The sequence below is a fragment of the Sciurus vulgaris genome (assembly GCF_902686455.1).
Source record: "Sciurus vulgaris genome assembly, chromosome: 13".
NCBI lineage: Eukaryota > Metazoa > Chordata > Mammalia > Rodentia > Sciuridae > Sciurus > Sciurus vulgaris.
The window spans coordinates 15,400,910-15,419,062 of NC_136474.1; the positions used below are offsets into that span (position 1 = coordinate 15,400,910).

At 53.4% G+C, this 18,153-nt stretch overlaps 1 protein-coding gene across 15 annotated transcripts in view; it reads left to right on the forward strand.

Moving 5' to 3' along the window:
• LDLRAD4 (low density lipoprotein receptor class A domain containing 4) overlaps window positions 1–18,153 on the forward strand; it is a 363,714-nt gene that overhangs the window by 320,331 nt on the left and 25,230 nt on the right. The window contains exon 1 of one of the 15 annotated variants that reach the window (XM_079108901.1): window positions 10,004–10,325. The exons of 12 other annotated variants lie outside the window; for them this stretch is intronic. Coding sequence is in view for 2 of the 3 variants with exons in the window: in XM_079108902.1 (XP_078965028.1) it covers window positions 10,829–10,898 (70 nt within the window). In the remaining variant the exon portion in view is untranslated. Of the gene's footprint in view, window positions 1–10,003; window positions 10,326–10,410; window positions 10,899–18,153 lie in introns of those variants that run through there. 2 more of the 15 variants (XM_079108902.1, XM_079108899.1) reach the window with 2 other exon arrangements.

Below are 18,153 nucleotides of genomic sequence, written 5' to 3' on the forward strand. Positions count from 1 at the left end.
TAGGAAAGCTATGTCCAGTTCATTGTCTTTCCTATTCCTATTCCCCCCCTTCCCTTCGTTCCCCTTTGTCTAAGCCAATGAACTTCTGTTCTTCCCTCCCACCCTTATTGTGTGTTAGCATCCACATATCATAGAGGACATCTGGCCTTTGGTTTTGGGGAATCAGCTTATTTCACTTAGCATGATAGTCTCCAGTACAATTCATTTACTGGCAAATACCTTAATTTCATTCTTCTTTATGGCTGAGTTGTATTCCATTGTGTATATATGCCACATTTTCTTTATCCGTTCATCTGTTCAAGGGCACTTATGTTGGTTCCATAGCTTAGCTATTGTGAATTGAGCTGCTAAAAACATTGATGTGGCCTTGCCACTGTAGTATGCTGATGTTAAGTCCTTTGGGTACAGGCCGAGGAGTGGGATAGCTGGGCCAAGTGGTGGTTCCATTCCAAGATTTCTAAGGAATCTCCACACTGCTTCTCAGTTTGCCTCACTTTGCCTTGCCATCAGTGTATGAGTGCACCTTTCTTCCCACACCCTTGCCAGCATTCGTTGTTGCTTGTATTCCTGATAATGACCATTCTGGCTGGAGTGAGATGGAATCTCGGTGCAGTTTTAATCTGCCCTTCTCAGAGGGCTTTTCTTGTCTGTCTCTCTCTCTCTACGACTGCGGCCTCCAGTTAAGCTTGCTCCTCCTGGAACTCCCAGCCTCCTCCCGATGCTCCTGTTTCAGCTCGTGCTCCCTGTAGGCTGTTCTAAAGACGTGCAGTGCCTCCCAGGGCAGTTTGCAGCACCCTGTCTGTGCAGCCCATCTCTCCCGGGGAAGAGTCTGGAGTCACTGCTGCAGAGCTGGGACAGGGAAGCTGCCGGCTGCTGCTCTACGAGGCAGGGGCAGGCGCTCCTGGTCTGCGGGGCTGGCTGCTGCTGCTGGGGCGCACACTGAGGTGGGCCGCACGGCCGCTGCCCAGCCTGCCATGCCTGCTGCATACCTTCTTCCCAAAGGCTTGGGCGGGGAGAGGCGGGCAGAGTGGGGAAGGCCTCTTGCCAGGAGTTGCCTGTGACGGAACGTCTGCAGCAGAGCCTGCCAACGCCTGGCCTCATGTGAGACGCATCCCTCCCTGGGATGCGGGGCAAGAAACCCGGGCTGTGTCCACAGCCACACAGAGGGGGGCTTCTGTCCTCTGACCTGGGTGGGGGGAGGACGTGACCCAGTGCCCCGGACCCCCTCTGTTCTTACGAATATTTCGCAGATTTTCTTAAATAAATGTTTATTCATCTACTATGCCAGTTTGGAAAGTTTTCAGAGACTTTGGTTTCTTATGATTTTCACCAATATGGCTGTTTCCCTAGAGAGTGGATCTGTAGAACGCTCACCCCACTGTTCTGAAAGTAGATCCTCCTGTATTATAATTATGTTCAGTTTTAAACACAATATATATGCAGATAGATCATGACCTCCTTACATTGAAACTGAATTACATAGCAAATATTTCTTTTTAATTTAGCTAAAGAAAGTCTTCTTTATATTTTCTGAATATTATAGTTCGCATTAAATTTAACTTTACCATGTACTTTTAATTAAATTTAATATTACTATATAATTTTTTTTCTTTTTTGGTACCAGGGATTGAACCCAGGGGCACTTAACCACTGAGCCATATCCCCAGCCTTTTTTTATATTTTATTTAGAGGCTGGGTCTCACTGAGTTGCTAAGTGCCTCGCTAAGTTGCCAAGGCTGGCTTTGACCTCGCTATCCTCCTGCTTCAGCCTCCTGAGCTGCTGGGATCACAGGCGTGACCCATCACCCCTGACTACTATATAATTTTTAATAATACACCTACCTAAAATAATTTATATTTAGAATCTCTAGCATAGAAGATCTGTGATTTCAAGGATAGTGTTACTTAGATTCATTTATTTATTTATTTTGGGGGGGCAGTACTGGGGTGCAAACCCAAAGGCACTTTACCACTGAGCCACGTTTAATTTTTTATTTTGGGACCTCTTGCTTCATTTCCAAGGCTGTCCTTGACCTCATGGTCCTCCTGCCTGAGTAGCTAGCTGTAGGAGGGCACCACCATGCTCAGCTAGAAGTTATGTTTTTTTAAAAAAACAAATTAAAGCCCAGTTAAAACCCTGTACTGGACAAACATCAGCATGCGTGGAGAGCAGAGCAAGCGGAGCGTGCAGACTCTGACTTGTCTCCATCTACAGGACGGGTAGGCAGCTGGGAGACTCAGTCACTCGCCAGCAGGGCCACTGGCGCCTGGTTCTCCGGGTCAGCATCAGACCCCAGTGCGGGAGCTGGCGCTGACCCATTCCAGGAGTGACAGCCCAGGGGGTCATCACGTGAGCCGGGCAGGGTCCATCGGCCGTGTCACCTCTTGGAGTGAAAGGTCACCAAGAAGGACACGTGGCGGGATCCTCTCCCCTCAGCCTCCTTGGCCTCTGGATGTCTGTCTCCCCAGGCAGGGGGGAGAGGCCAGCTTAAAGACCCGTCTTGAAGGCACATTCCAAAAAAAATTTATGGAAGCATTTGCAATATTTCCATTTCTGTCCTTCTAATTAAGAAAAATTATATAACCTGCTAGAAGACTATTCCCTGCAGAAAATTCTGGACATTTTCATTACTGTTACTCTATTTGACGTTTTTGTTTTTCTCTACGGGGGTTTGAACCGGGGGCTCTACCTCTGAGCTGTGCCCCAGCCCTATTTATATTTTGGTCTTGAGACAGGGTCTCGCTCAGTTGCCCAGGCTGGCCTTTGAACTGGCCATCCTCCTGCCTCAGCCTCCTGAGTGGCTGGGATGACAGGCGTGCGCCTCCAGTGTTGTTGAGAATAACAGATGTGATTGGGTCACTTTCAATCAAAACAGAAAGATTCCCGAATTTCAACTTAAACAAAGAGACCTGACTGCATCTAGTGATTACCCCTTTGGTTTCAGAATCCTGCCAGTTCACAAGCAAACAAGATCTCCAACCCAACAACCCCTCCAGGTGCCCAGTGATTTCGTCACGGACGAGGGGCCACCCAATCCCTAAGTGGACAGGGCACTTTGAATCAGAAAGGAGGAAGAGAAGGCTGTGGAATGATAGCAAGTCTGCCTTGTGGTTCTGTTGCTGCCTTTTGTTCTGAAAGCTCCGATTTTGGTAAACATTTAGGTTTATTTTCTACCTTTTGCACTACCAAGTGAGTCTTCCCTGAGGTGCAGACTTCCTTCCCTAAAGGTGGAGAGAAATGGCCTCCATGCCCTTCCAGCCCTCCCTTGAGCCCTGGTCTCCAAGAAGTCATTTTGTCCCTTGGGCCTTTTAAATAAGACTTATAGATCAAATCCCTTCCAGAACGAGGCTTTGGCTCAGGGGTCTTCTTTGGACCTGCTAAATTTAGTTTGACAGTGGTCAGGAACAGATTATGGAGCCAGATTTCATAATTCAAGTGCCACCATTGACAGTAGCTGTGTGACTTTGGGCAACATATTAACTTCTCTGTGCCTCATGTCTCTTTCTGTATGGTTGGAAAAATAACTAGTGCTTACTCCATTGGTAGTGGAAATATTAAATGGCCTCATTAAATGAGTTGAAGAGCTTTGGAACACTGGCTGGCACGGAGTAAGCGCTAATTGTTAAGCTGATCTTGTTCTCTTCCGGGTTAAAGGCCTCTCTTGTGTACTGGCAGGACCCAAGTTCCTGACTGCGTTCACTTGCTCCAGGCTGAGCACTGTGCTGGGTGCTGCACGGAGTTGTCCAGGTCTCACTGCTTTGGTAGCTTGTGCTCAAGATGAACTAGAGAGTTCAGGGACAAGTTCCTGGCTGGCTTTGTCGCTCCCAGCCAATCTCAGAGTGGCACACAGTAGGTGCCCCAGGTTGGCTGTAGGCAGCTCTCGGCTGACGTAAATGAGGACTGACTTCATGCTAGAATTTTCGGAGAGCAGGGAGGCCTGGTCTTTGCAGCCTCTGTGCTGGGCGGGCCTCCCAGCCCACAGGCGAGAACGGTTTGGTCACAGAGCTGCCGAGGGCATGACTTGGGTTCACCGGGCCTGGGGCCCACAGTTCTCCATGTTCGCCTGAGCACGTGCTCCCAAGCAGTCACGGGAACTCTGAACAGCCCTGATTTGTCTCAATTTTAGAAGAAATCCATTCTCTGGCCCAAGCTAAAGGGTGTCTTGGGCACGTGCTGGACACATTCTGGAACTTGTCAGTGGGACAAGGAGGAGCTCCAGAGATGACCGCAGGGGCTCACCTCTGTGTTCAGAGGGTTCAGGAACACGGGTGACGGCTGAGCGCCCGGGCCCCAGCAGCTGCGAGAGTGGGGGCCACGCAGCCCCGCGACCTAGCGCCAACCTGCTCCTTCTGTTACCGCATGCCTGCAGGTGCCACCCGCATCCGAGAATGCGCCAGCCTTGCCTGGGCAGCAGTGCTGCTGAGCGGGGTGTCCGCCCTCAAGAAGCAAGCCTGGGTTTTTGTTTTGTTGATATAGGGGATTGAACCCTGTGGTGCTTGACCACTGGTCCCCGTCCCCAGCCCTTGTTTTGAGACAGGATCTCACTGAGTTGCTGAGGCTGGCCTTGAACTTGTGATCCTCCTGTCTCGGTCTCCTGAGCCACTAGGATTAGAGGTGTGCGCCATTGCCCCTGGGGCCATCCAAGTTTCTCTGGGCGTAAGGACTAACAACTAGAATAGCAATACCTAGGACCTGAGTTAGAATCATCTAGAGCCGCACCGTGACCTACCCAGAAAGAGGATGAAGGGGTTGAGTCTTCCAGTGTCTGAATGAAATTGAGACATGGAATATGTTTGAAAAGCAAAAACAAAAATTTTCTGAACAGCCACACCAATTATTTGAAAATTTTAAACTATTCAGTGTGTTTCATGTTCGTATAGAATGTGTGTGTGTTTCACCTGAAGCATGCAGGGGTGGGGGTAGAGTTTTCTTCTGCCCCTTTAAAGGGCCCTCCTCTTGATGATGCTCGGTTTCACAAAGGTAGGGAAGCCTTGTGGGCAGTGCCAGCAGCTGCCATGCATCTGATGTGGAAAGCCGTTTCCAGAACTCTCCAGTGCCAAAGCTGTACTCTCCGGGCCCGTGGCTCTCACAGGGAGCAAGGAGGCAGGGGCGGGGGACATGCAGAGAGCAAGACCCGGTTCCTAGGAGTGGAGCAGGACACCTTCGTTTCTGCCTGTGAAGAAGTGTCTGCTCCTGACTCTTGAGTTTCGCGAAGGGCAACCCTGGAAAGCTCTCTCGACATATGCTGTCCAGAAGTCCTTAGGGACCTTGGGAATTCTGAATGAAGAGTGCCAAACATCCTAGAAGTTGCATCCAGACCAGGTCTCTGTTAGCACGAGCCAGTTGGCTTTGCTCTCCTTGTGGGCCCTGGTAACGCCCGTTGACCACGGCTTTTCCTAAAGGGGCTGGTGGGTGGGGAACACCCATCAGCACAGGTGGGAGGACCGTGGGGCACACCTGCCCCATGGCACCTGGTTCTGCCCTTAGCCCAGGAGGGAGCATCATCGTGGTGCCTGCATGCGCACACCCACCCTGTGCATGGCTGAACAGCGCTCACCAGGAGCCGGAGGGCTGGATTCTGCCCATTTCCCCACCGTGGTGTGGACAAGTCACAGCTTCTCCACGTCCCAGGCTTCCTCATCTGGTCCAGGCCAGGAGTCTGGAACCCGCGCTTCTGAAACTGTGATGGGCACGGGAGCCCACCTGGGATCTCCTGAACGCACGGGCTCTGGCTCAGGAGTCTGGGTGGGACACTCTGGCACGCCGATGCTCCTGGGCCGCACTCTGAGTACGAGGGTTGAACGCCCTCTTCATTCTCCCAAGCTCTGTGGTGTAGACATGCTCAGTCCCATTTCACAGCTAGGAAAGCGTTCCCAGCTCAGGTCAAGTTAGGTGGCAGGGCTGGAACCCAGACTCTTGTCCAAGTGGCCCCTGAATTTAGCCACTCTGAAATGTCTTGCTGCCCTCCGCACTCCTCTGAGGTTTGGGAGAGTAACTGTGCTTTTCAAAGGTGTGTAATCCACTTGGTGGGAGCAGCTTGGCCACCATGAAAACCTGTAACCATAAGCAGAATAACATGTAATTATTTTTTTCCCCTTTAGAAGAAAAAAAATGCCAAATGCATCATGGCATAGATAATGTGTAAGGTCGACTCTAAAACCAGTTTATACGGGGAATACCACTGCAGATTAGGAAGTTACTTTAAGGCTCTTTAATAACCCGTTAGTCCACCTTGTTGGCTTGCTGGGTCCATAGAGTCGCACGCTTTTGAATTTGCTAGCGTTTCCACTGAGCCGGGCTGGTTGGGAGCACCTGTGAAGCATTTCGGTCTCTGCATAAAGGCTTCTCTGTGCTGCGATTTTTAAAACACTAAGGATACATTACTAAATCATTCCATGCTATAGGCTAATGTCCACAAATGTCAAACTCTTGCTGCTTGGAGTCTGTGGGAACACAAAGTTTGTGTTCTTTTCAAGTCCTCATTCATGACTTCGAGCATAACAAACTGGCTTAAAACGTCCTGTTTTTGTTTTCTAAAGGCCAAATTCCAGAGCTTACTTTTTATGTGGAAAATTTCATCTCAGAGCAAAATTTTATGACATAGCCATAAACCTCAAAGACCAGGAACGTGTGGAGGACAGAGCCATCGATTCGCAACAAGAGTTGCATTAACAGACCTTGGAGACTCATAATGTGGCTTCGGGAGCCACGTGGCCCGGTGGGGATGGGGACACTGATCACCATCCACAACTTTACGCATCCCTGTATCACCCAGAGAAATCGGGTGCCAGGCTTAAAAAAAAAAAAAAAAAATCAGAGTAAGTCCTCTTCGATCCACTGGCATCCTTCAGTTAGGTTCAGGGGCTTCACATGGTTGGTTGTTGGCTGGGTTGAAGTTCACTGCCCATCCAAGAAGGTGATGGGCAGGTGGGAGCTACCCAGTCGGACAGTCCAGAGCCAACTCCCGCCCGCTTTTGCCACTGCTTGACTTGGACAAGACACTTATCCTCAGTGCCTCAGTCGCCTCATCTCTAAGGCAAGAACAAGGCAACGTGCCCTGTGGGTTGGTGTGCAGATCAAAGTCATGGTGCTTGCAAGTTCCTGGAACATGGCGGTAACCTCCGGAAAGGCCTGTGAAGGCCGGCTTTCTGCTGCACAGCCGTTGAAGGTGTCTAACTCTTCAAATGATCCTCGTCTATGAGAACGTCCTGTGTGGGGTGTGGCCACGTTGAGGGCTGGGCGCAGAGTGAGGGAGGGAACAGGCGGGACCCAGAGCCCAGGCTGAAGGAAGCAGGGTTGGGCCAGCCGCACGCTTCCTGGGTTATCAGGAAGAGAAAGCGGCAGGTCTAGCAGAGCACCCCTTTGCCGTCCAGAGACTTTCTTTTCCAAACTGGGTGAGCAGAGCCGCCCTGCTGTTTTGCCTTAGAACCCTGGACTGGCGGTCCCCAGCGCTGGGCTGTCCTGTGCTGCCTCCTGTGGCCATTCCGAGCACCATGCTGCAGCTGCCTCAGCTGGTCCTGCCTCCATCCTGGCTGGAAGCCAGTTCTTCAAGCCTGTTGGGTCCCTTAAATAAACAATGAGCTACAGATGGAACCGAGGACCAGTTCAGCCCCACAGAAAGGCTGGTCTGTAGAACGGCACCGACGGTCCAGGGTGTTTCCTCCCGAGGGCTGTAAATGCTTAGTAAATATTTGTCAGGTGGATTAACGACCCAGAGGCCCTTCCAGGCAGTGTCACTCAGTGAGCTCATGAAGCAGAGGCTCTCTGCTGCCAGCAAGCGCCCGTCTCAGGGACCCCGCCTGCACCCTTTTCCAGGCCTCTGTTGTATACAGGGGAGCCTCATAATGCTCTGCGACATGGTGAACCTCGCAAGGACTCACGGTAGTGAAGTTGGTCAGCCCGCCAGGGTGCTCGCTCGTTTTAAAGATGCAATTTAAAGTGTCCCCCACACTCCTGAGCTGGGCATGCTTCTGTGTTCTCTGAATTGAGGGAAAAGAAATACCGGCACCTGTCAGTTCATCCTGACAGGTTCTCACAGTGTCGTGGCCAGCCAGAGCGAGGCTGTGTGTGTGTGTGTGTTGGGGCCTGAACCCCTGCACCTTCTTCCTTGAAGCATCCTCCCCAGGTGGTGCTCAGAAAGGGAGGAGGTCGGAGATCAAGAGCACCCCCTGGAGAATGAGCCCACCTCTGGGTGTGCACAGCAGGGGGCAGCTTGTCAGGTCGGCCAGGCAGCGTGGTGTACACCCCAAGACTTGAGCCAGGCCGGGGGTGTCTGTGGACATTGTGCACAGCAAGTGTGCAGGGCCACCACGGGTCACAAGGCAGCCGCTGGGGAGGTGGGGGACAGGGTTTGCGCAGCAGTTTAAACTTTCATCCACAGAGCCAAACGTTTAAACATATCAAGCAGTGAAAGCATCACACAGAACGAATTAGATTGGCCGATTAGATTGACTCCGTGACCGAAACGCTCCGTGCTGGGCCACCCGGACAAGAGGCGCAGTCATCGCAGTGGGAAACCTGTGGATCTTTCAAATGCACGGTGCCGTTGTCGTAAGCAATACCAACCCCAGAGCGGGTCCTGCTGTCCATCTAAAGTGCAGATGTGTCCCTAGCCAAGGACACAGGAGAGAGCATGAGAGACTAGGTGTTTGTGTTTGTTGTGCCATCTGAGCACCCCTCTGACGCCTGGGCCAGAAGGCGCCGTCCCAGCCAACCGGGACCCCCTGGGCATCAGGGCACAGGAGTGTCTGCGACTCGGGAGACCCTGCTTGAAGCACAGGCAGCTGTTCTGAGGAGCCTTCTGTGGCCGTCCAGCTGCCTCCCAAACCCCTCCTTGTTCACCCAGCTGTGTGACTGAGAACACAGCAGGACAAAGTATCATGCAGGGTGGGGCTACATGTTTAATCTAGAAGTTGCTCAAGAAAAGCTGCATTGGTTTGAGTGACCTGTGCAACTGTATTCAACTAGTGTTGTGTTGTTCTTACTGAAATTCTCCTGTTTCTTTTCTTTCTCTTTTGGTACCAAGGATTGAACCCCAAGGGCGCTGAAACCACTGGGCCACATCCCCAGCTCTTGTAATTTCTTATTTTGAGATAAGGTGTCACTGGGCGCAGAGGTGCACACCTGTAATCCCAATAGTTCAGGAGGCTGAGGCAGGAGGATTGCAAGGTCAAAGCCAGCCTCAGCCACTTAGGGAGGCCGTAAACAACTCAGTGAAAGCCTGTCTCTAAATAAGATATAGAAAGGACTGGGGATGTGGCTCAGAGGTGGAGTGCCCCTGACTTCAATCCCCAGTACCCCCTGCACCCCCCCAAAAAAAGAAACATGGTCTCACCGAGTTGCTTAGGGCCACACTAACTTGCTGAGGCTGCCCTTGAACTCCCAATCCTCCTGCCTTGGCTTCCTGAGCTTCTGGGATTGGGGCAGACACCATGTGCCCGGCATCCTGTTTCTTTTAACCACATGAACCCTCTGGAAAGTCTCTTTGGTGACTCTTCAGTCCCTTTCCCGCCCTGCCCCCAGTTATTAGGACAGAGACAGTGATGTCTTCTGGCCACCTGAGGACCCGGTGGTGACATCAATGCCGGCCAGTGCTGTCATGCCCTGGTGACGCGTCCAGGCAGCAGCAGGGGCGGCTGCTGACGTAGCTGTCCTCGTTTCTAGTGCTGGTAGTAACCAAGGGAGTTTGGTTCTGCTTTGACAACCCCTCCTACCGCCAACACTATTGTCGTGGCCCACGTGTCATTCCTATTTGCCCTAAATAAGGAAAAACAGAGGCTATTCTGGGCTCGGCAGAGCGTGGCGGGGTTATTTGCAGTCTTAGGTGGCACACTGCCCCCCACCCTTTGGCTGCTGGTGATTTTCCCCCCAAAACTGCGACAGTCGTGCAGCCTAGGCACAGGATGCCCGGAGGCGTGCTGCACCCCCGTGCAGCCCCCCGTGCAGACCTGGGTGCATCTGCGCTGGCCTGAGGGAGCTGGGGAGCCCCGCTGGGAATGCCCTTCCCGTGGCCCCAGCGCTCTGGCTTCTGGCCGCGTGGAGCAGCCTGCAGAGCGAGCCCCGCGCCGGACCCAGCGACTCCCCTGTGCTCGGTTCTGTCCGCACTACACACCGAGGGAGGGACGGGAGGAGGGGGAGGCTGCTTCCTGCTGTGGGAGGACAGGCCAGTCGCGGTGGCCTGGAGAGCTGCAGAGCTCAGCCAGACTCGGGGAGAGGCGGAGGACACGGGCCACCGCGGCGCTCCGGCGGGAGAGCCCTGGGGGCTGGAGCCACCGCGGGCGGGCGGCCAGGCTGCCGTCCTGCGGCCGGAGTGCTGCCTCGCCTGGTAAGCGCCCTCACCCTCTGGGAGCGCCCCGCAGAGCTGAAGGAAGCAGGCTGTGAGGTTCGCGGGTCCCCCTTCTGCCTGTGAAAAGGCTCTCGACCTCGGTAGAAGGGGGAGCGGCACGTCTGGGTGTGAGGCTGAGCCCGAGGAAGGCAGTGAATCCATGGTGCCGTAAACAACGCCGGGTCCCCACGCGGGAGCCCTGGACTTGTTCTCGGCGCGGTGACACTGCCGGCTTCCTGCACGGAGCTCCTGATTTCTGTTGATGGCAGTTGATAATTGGTAGCCACCGTCTGCGGTCGCAGCCACAGCACTGGAGTCTAGCACCTGGGCTGGGCCCCGCTGATAGAGTGAGAGAGACAAGCACACACACCCACTCTCCCACACCCCACCCGGCTATAACTGTAGCTCTGAGCTGCCTGGAGAGGAGATTGCCTGACGCTGAGGGATGCTTTGAACTTGGGGGGCTGTGCCACACTCGGACCCCCTTTGCAGAGGACCTGATTATGTCCAGTGACCACCTGAACAACAGCACACTGAAGGAGTCTCAGTTTAAAGACCTGTTCTTTAAAAAAGGTACATTTGCCAAGACCAGCTCTGGGTGATGCATGCTCTGTGGCTCTGCGGTGGCTTCTCCTGAAGCTGGGTCTGAGGACCGAGTGGCGGAGGGCAGAGGCTCCTGAGGAGCTGGTCTCTGCTTCCCAGCGGTCGGTCCCCTCAGAACCTGCCAGGGTGGGACTCTCTTGGGAAGATGGACTTCGGGCTTTCTCGTCTTTTTGGGAGGCTGCAGTGAGCTTGTTCCTGGTGGAGGTGTTGTGCATAATTACGCAGGTTTGTTGTTTGGGAGTTGTGTGTGTTTTTCGAATTCTCCATCCGTCCCTGAGACTGAAACCTCCCCTGGAAATTCTCTTACTCATCGATGGGCACTTTTTTCCCCCCCACTGAGTTTTTGGAAACAGCATTTAAAGAAAAGATGTCTCTCTCTCTCAGGATGTGATGGGTTCATTGGATAGTCTCTCAGGTCAGCCAGGTAGCAACGGCAGAAGTGTGACTCAGGGTGACAGACAGACAGACTGTGGGGAGGGAGCACCCCAAGTCACGGCTCTCTGAAGAAGACTGCGACACGTGCAGCTGTATCCTTCTGATACTTTGCTAAATTAATATCGTGGAGGTGGGGCGAGGGTGGATTTTAAATGAATCCTATAGGGGAACCATGGTTTTAGGGATGTATTTTTTTCCATTTATAGCACAGCAGGAGGATAGACTTTTAAAAGGTTTGTAATTGCTCTTACTCCTCTGCTGTTTTTTTTTTTTTTTTTTTTCCCCAGAAAATCCTGTCAGTCATTTTTGATTGGAACATATTTAGGTAAACTTCTTTTAAAGAGATCAGGAAACTCTAGATTCTGCGGTGCGTGGTGAAGGGCCATTGTATTGGACGGATGCTTGGGCCTTAGACGCTTCGCCACCTGGATGGACAGAGCCCATCCTAGGGATCCCTGCTTCCTGCTGACTGCTTCGAGCCGCCAGGGCCAGCAGGGGCACCTGTGGGACTGGAGTTGGGTGTCGGGCTGCACACCTGCTGCTGTGGAGACCCACAGGTCCTGTGCGACCTCTCACTTCATCACCATGCAGACTGTCTTGTGTAAATACAGGCATATAAATAGGAATATACGCAGGTAACGTACAGCAACCACCAGCCCCCGTTCCCAGTAGCAGTTCACACTTCCTGAGTAGCAATATCGGCAATCGGTGCAAAGTATGAACACCTGGGGCCAAGCGCCCACAACACCGAAGCCCATCGTGAGCATTGGCGGGATGCGGTTCTGTGCCAGCGAGCCTGGCAATCCAGGCCCCTCCTCTCTAAGGGTTTCTTTGTCCATTCCCAAATCGCCCACACCAACCTTGTGCCAGGACACTATGGATGAGCAAGAGATGGTCCCAGGGTCCACTCTGTGGGGGAGGAAGACCGGAAACGGGCACTACCGAGGTCGTCAGTGGCGCCGTGGGTTCGAGGGTGTGTGGGAGCCGCGCCAGGGTGGCGGGCCCACCACCGGGGTGCAGAAGAGCCTGTGAGGAGGAGGCAGCCAACAGGGGGCACCAGCCCGGGTATTTCTGAGGCTCCGGCTCCGGGCTTTCTTTGTCCTATTGGTTGTAAGATAAACGGGGGTGACCTGTCCACCTCGGGAAACGCAGCTCAGGAGAGGAGATGCTGCCTCGCTGCCCAGTCCCCTGGCCTTGCCGCCGTGAGGGCATCCTCCTCACGCAGGCTGCACGCCCCCTCGACTCTGGTGTTTCGTGAGTGTGAATTTTCATTCAACCACTGAAATCTCCAAGCGCATTTTTGTGAAGAGTTCACAAACTCGAGGCAATTACAGCCCAAGCCGAGTCCAGCTCCTGCCCCCACCCGTCTTCCTGACACCCCGCCGCCTGGGCTCTGTAGGATTTTGGAAAGAATTTACCAGCCTTTAGGAACATTCAGCACTTTAAAAGTGTCATAGAGCCATAAATAAAGAGTAAGACACCCCCAAGGCTGTCATCTTATCACCACACCCGTCTCTGCCGAGCAGGACAGACAGGAAGGAAATGCAGACAGAAGATCACTGCGCAGGAAGCAGAGCAGACCAGCCAAATGCCGGTGGGTCAGCTGCGAGGCCTGAGCGCGGGGGCGGGAGAGCTGGTGGAGCGGGGCTCCCCGAGGGCCAGATGCAGCCACGGCCTCTGTCCTCCCAGGGGATGATCCTGGCTCTGGCGGCAGGGGGCTGCTGTGGGAATCCTGGGAGGGGAACCAGTGGCCAGTGGCCAGCCCCACCCGTGACATAACCATGTTCCGTGTCACAACTTTTCCAGATGCTGCAAAGGTGTTTGCTTGGCCTGGTGAAAGGAAGGGCACTGGAGGGTACAGACTCCCCTGGGGGCACAGAACACATCTGGGGCCCAGGACAAGGAAGCGTTTAGAAAGGGGGATTTCCACAGAGAACGCTGTCTCAGCGGGGGAGGACCGGGTGGCAGGTGGCGCCAGCCACCCCACAGTAAAGCGGGTGCTATATTGGGATCCGAGGTGGTACAACCACCCTGCCCCGGACTCCTGTAAAAATAGTAGAGACGCTCATGCCTGGAGTATGATGCAGATGGGCTCCTCACTGAGCTGGGGACAGGCGTGCAGACTCCCGCGACGCCCTCTCTTCCTGTATTGCTCCCCTCTGCAGCTTGGGGTTTCCTGGAGATGTTTCTCTAAGAACAGGGCTGCCATCATCACCGCCGTCACCATCACCGTTTTACAGTAATAAAATAAGGTGCCATGGTGACTTCCTGTAAGCTTTCGGCCAGATTTGACGTGCAGTTTCTGTGTTTGAATGGCAGTGACTCATCCCTCGTGGCACTGTGAACTCTGACCCCACAAGGGGACGGCGGGGTGTGAGAACTTGACTTGAGCCTGGCATGGCCTGTTTTGTGACGTTCTTCTGTTGACACTAATAGCTGTTGAAGGCAAGGAAAACTGACCGGTGGGTTGTGTTCAGAATCCACACCAGGCACACAAAATTTTGGAAATCCCAAAGCATCCTGTTATTTTCTCAGAATGCTCCTATTTCTGCGGCTAAGAAAAAAAAAATCTTTCTGTGGTAACAGTTCTTCCAGAATTCACCCTGTCCATTGCCTCCCTCCCTGGCCCGCCCTCAGAACCAAAACCAGACCCGCCCGCGTCTTCCCCTCTCCCTGTCGCCTGGCACACTCCCCGCCACCCCGTCACACCCCTGCAGCTCTTAGAATGTGGAGTGAGCGGGAAGACAGGTGTGGGGGTCCCGCACACCCTTCCTGGGCCTGAAGGGGGTCAGGGAGGGGCCAGTCTGCCATCAGCAGGATGGTTTGAGGAGCGCCACTCAGCTGCAACTGCTGCCCTCAGTTGTTAGGACGGTGGCCCTGGGCACCAGGCATCCTGGGCCTTGCTGGCCTGTGGGAAGAGCGGCCTCTCACGCCTGGCCGAGGGCTGGGGCAGCACAGACTCCATCAGAAGACTCCAGGATTCCAGCTGGGCCACTCGCTGGGGTGCGTGGACCCCTGGGGAACTTACCCCTGCTTCCACAGCCTCTGAGTCCACCTGTGGCCTGGCCCAAGCCCAGTCGAGCCTGAGCTCAAGACTGCCGAGCACCCTATGTGCCTCGCGCGCAGCTGCTGTGGCATCCTGGTGCGTGAAGCCCCAGGGCCAGGGCACATATGCAGCCTCTCAGCCCGCCGGGCCCATCCCACCAGTGTGACCGGCAGATGAGAAAGTTGGGGACTGTTAACCTAAGAAGGAGCAGTCCACTCTGAAAGGAAGACTGGTGGGCGGATGTCTGTAAAGAGAGTGATTCTGACCTGTTTCACGCAACTGAGGTCTTTCTACTCTTGCTTGAAGTTTTAAATAGTGTATTAGAGAAGAAGATGCATGTCTTCCCGACATACGGAATGTTCTGAGCCGTCTTCAACCAAAAGAAGAATAAAACTCAGAGTACATAAAGATTTAAATATAAAAATACAGACTACAAAAGTCTTAGAAGAGAATATGTTTTTAGAATATTGAGGATGACTCTCTAGTCAAACAGGAAGCTTAGAAGCTGTAAAGGAAAAAGACAGACAGTATTTGATGTCCTGAAAATTGATATCGTGTACAGAGAAACGCATAGCATAGTAAGTGGGAGAAAACATTTGCCATATACGTAGTAGAGCTTTGTGGGCATAGTATGTAACATTTCTTATAAATACGTGAGAAATAAATGAGAAAATTACAGGTTAACTAATGTGAGCTAATATGATTATGAGAAAGGAAAATACAAATTACCGTAACCATAGGAAAAGATCCGAAATGACCAGAAATTGGGGAAATTCAAATTAAAACAAGATCTATATTTTCGCCTGTCAAATTGGTCTAAATTAAAAGGACAGGACTGGACTGATGAGGAGGCACAGGAACTGCCCTCTTCCTGCAAGAACCCCAGCCAGCGTCGCCTTTGCGTATGGAGGCTGACAGGAGCCACAGGATGAAACACGATCGTGCTCTTAACATGAAATTCCTTTCTTCCTTCTTTAGTGGTGGCACTGGGGATCGAACCTAGGGGTGCTCTACCACTGATCTACATCCCCAGCCCTTTTGATTTTTATTTTGAGAAAGGGTGTCTCTAAGTTCCTGAGACTGGCTTCAAACTTGCAATCCTCCTGCCCTGGCCTCCCAAATTGTGGGATTACACCCCTGTGCCGGTGAAATTCCAATTATTAGGAATCTTTCTGTGGGCATATTGGCAAATGTGTACCGTCACTCACATGTATGCCTAGACACGCACGCACACACACATCTTTTGATCAGAATAACAAGGAAAAACAGCAGACTCCTAAACAGCAGCCAGTTGGAGAATGTAAGTCGCGTGGATCTGTGTTCGGCAATAGATGTCTTCCTTTAAGAACAAGGTTGATTTACCTGTGCTCTTATTTAGAGGTGTCTATGATGGCTTAAGTGGAAAAGCACAGCAGTATCTTTGCACACAGTGATTCCGCCGGTTAAAAAGCAGCAGCCCTGGGCTGGGGCGTGGTCAGCAGAGGGTGCCAGCCTGGTCGGTGTGAGCCCAGTCCGTCCCAGCACTGTGGACAGGGCGAGCCTCACTCAGTAGTGTATACTCCATATTGTTGGAATCCGCAAGACGTTCTCCTTACTTTTGTACAAAGAATTCTTTTCAGTTGAAGCACAATTGGACAAGAATGCCTGTAGAGTTCAGGGAACGTAGCTGGTGATCTGCTCTGTGTAGCTTTCTGAGTTCAAGATGCCTAGAAAGTCGTCCTCCAGTGCAGCGTTGACCCCTTGCTCACCCGTGTTCCCCACTGTCCATGTGCACAGAGCAGTGACGCTGTCTTACGGGAACACTGTAAACGGGGCGGGCTTTAACCTGAAAGGCAACTGGTGAATCTTCTGCTGCTCACCTGTCAGATGGGAGCTGGTCACGCCAGGCGTGGCTTAGGATTCCGTCTGCCCTGTGCCTGCTGGCGCTGGCCTGGTCAGCGAGAGCACCCTAACCCGCGCATCGCCAGCGCCGTCACCTGCAGGTTGGTGGGGCTCTGGCAGGTGCCCCATCGTCATGGGCAGCCAGCGTAGTCTCTGTCATCAGCAGTGGCTATCCTTGTGGGGACAGCTCCTCTGGACCCAGGTGTGCTCCGGTCACTCATCAGTCCACCTTACTGCAGAGCCACTTAACTACCTGCCAGGCGCCTCTAGGCGCCACTAGGTGCCAGACACCAAGAGTACAGAGTAAATAACAGGAGCTCGTTATCCTTGATTCGCAAGCAGCAGACAGAAACACTCAGCTGCTCCTTGCAGTGAAGTGGTGAAGGGGTGCACCCGGCCGCTGGGGAGTCATCGGGAGCAGGGAGTGGGGTCCTGAGAGACACAGGGTCCAGCCGGGCGTCCCAGCCGTGGGAAGGCATGTGCAGAGCCAGGGAGTCATGGAGACGGTGTTTCTAGGCCAGCAGGCACATCTTAGCTCCCACAGCCCGCGGCGGGGTCCCCCTACATGTGGGCCCCAGCTGTAGCCGTCTCGAGCCCTGCTGTCTGCAGCCAGCTTCGGGCTTTTCCAGAAGGCCCCCACCATGAAAATTCCTAATAAACCCTGGGCCTTTAAGGGAACATAAATTTGGGAGCTTCTTCCCCCATAGGAAATATCACGGAGCCAGGCTCTGGGGCTCATCTGTGCCCCAGGCCCCTGGAGGCTGCCATCCTGGCCTCGGGGGTTGTCCAGAGCAATGGCAGGTCCTCCGCGGGCAAGGAGCCGGGCCCTGGGCCTTGCTGGCTGCCAGTCTCCAGGCCACTCTGGGCATTGCTTCCTGCGTCTCCTCGAGTCATCCCAGTCCACTGGAAAGAGCCACATTCCCTCTGGCCTTTTACTGCCAGCCAGGGTGCACCTGGCCTGTCGCCCAGGCCCCAGCCGCTCCCCACGCAGTGCCTCTACAGTCGGCTCCCTCAGCACTCAGCCCTTCTCCAGGGTGCACCGCAGCGACTTCCCCCTCTCGTAGAGGCCCCGGAGTTGGGCTTACTGCAGCCCGATGAAGCAGGCACGCTTGGATATCTCTGTCCCTGCATCAAGTGGGGCTCAAGGAGTGGAGGGAGGACAGTGCCAAAGGGCAGGGCCCCAGGCTCCTCCCAGCCCTGACTTTGTTCCCAGGGTCTGCACAGCAGATGCACCTCGCTGCAGAGATTGGGAGAGAAGCACTACCAGCCTCCTTCCTGTGTCGTCCCAAGCACGCAGCCACACTGGGAGATAACTCCTCCCCACTGGCTCCGACCAGAGAGTGTGCATGCACGTGTGCACGTGTATGTGTGTGTGTGTGTGCACCACGTGCGTGTGCTGTGAGATTAAGGAAGTACAAATGGCCCTTCAAAACCTGGAGCTCCATGTCTGTGATGGGACCAACCACAGGTGGAGAGTGATTGAAAACAAGTGTTTGTGCTGAGCATGTGCAGACTTTTTTCCTTGACATTACTCCCTAAGCAATATAGTGCAACAAGTATTTATATGGCATTTACATTGTATTAGTATCATGACTAATCAAGATGACAAAGTGTAGGGAAGGATGTGCATGTGATATGCAAATACTGCTTTTCATACAAGGGACCTGATCATTGGGAGATTTGGGTGCCCTGGAAGGGGACCCAGAAACCAGTCTCCCGTGGAGAATGAGGGAAAACCGTCCTGGGACAACATCTCCACCCTCCCTGGAGCCGCACGTGCCACCTTCTATCAAAGTTGCATGTCCTCTCCTCACCATCCCCCAACCCTCCTCTGCAGTGACTCATCCCTTCAGGGAACCCTGG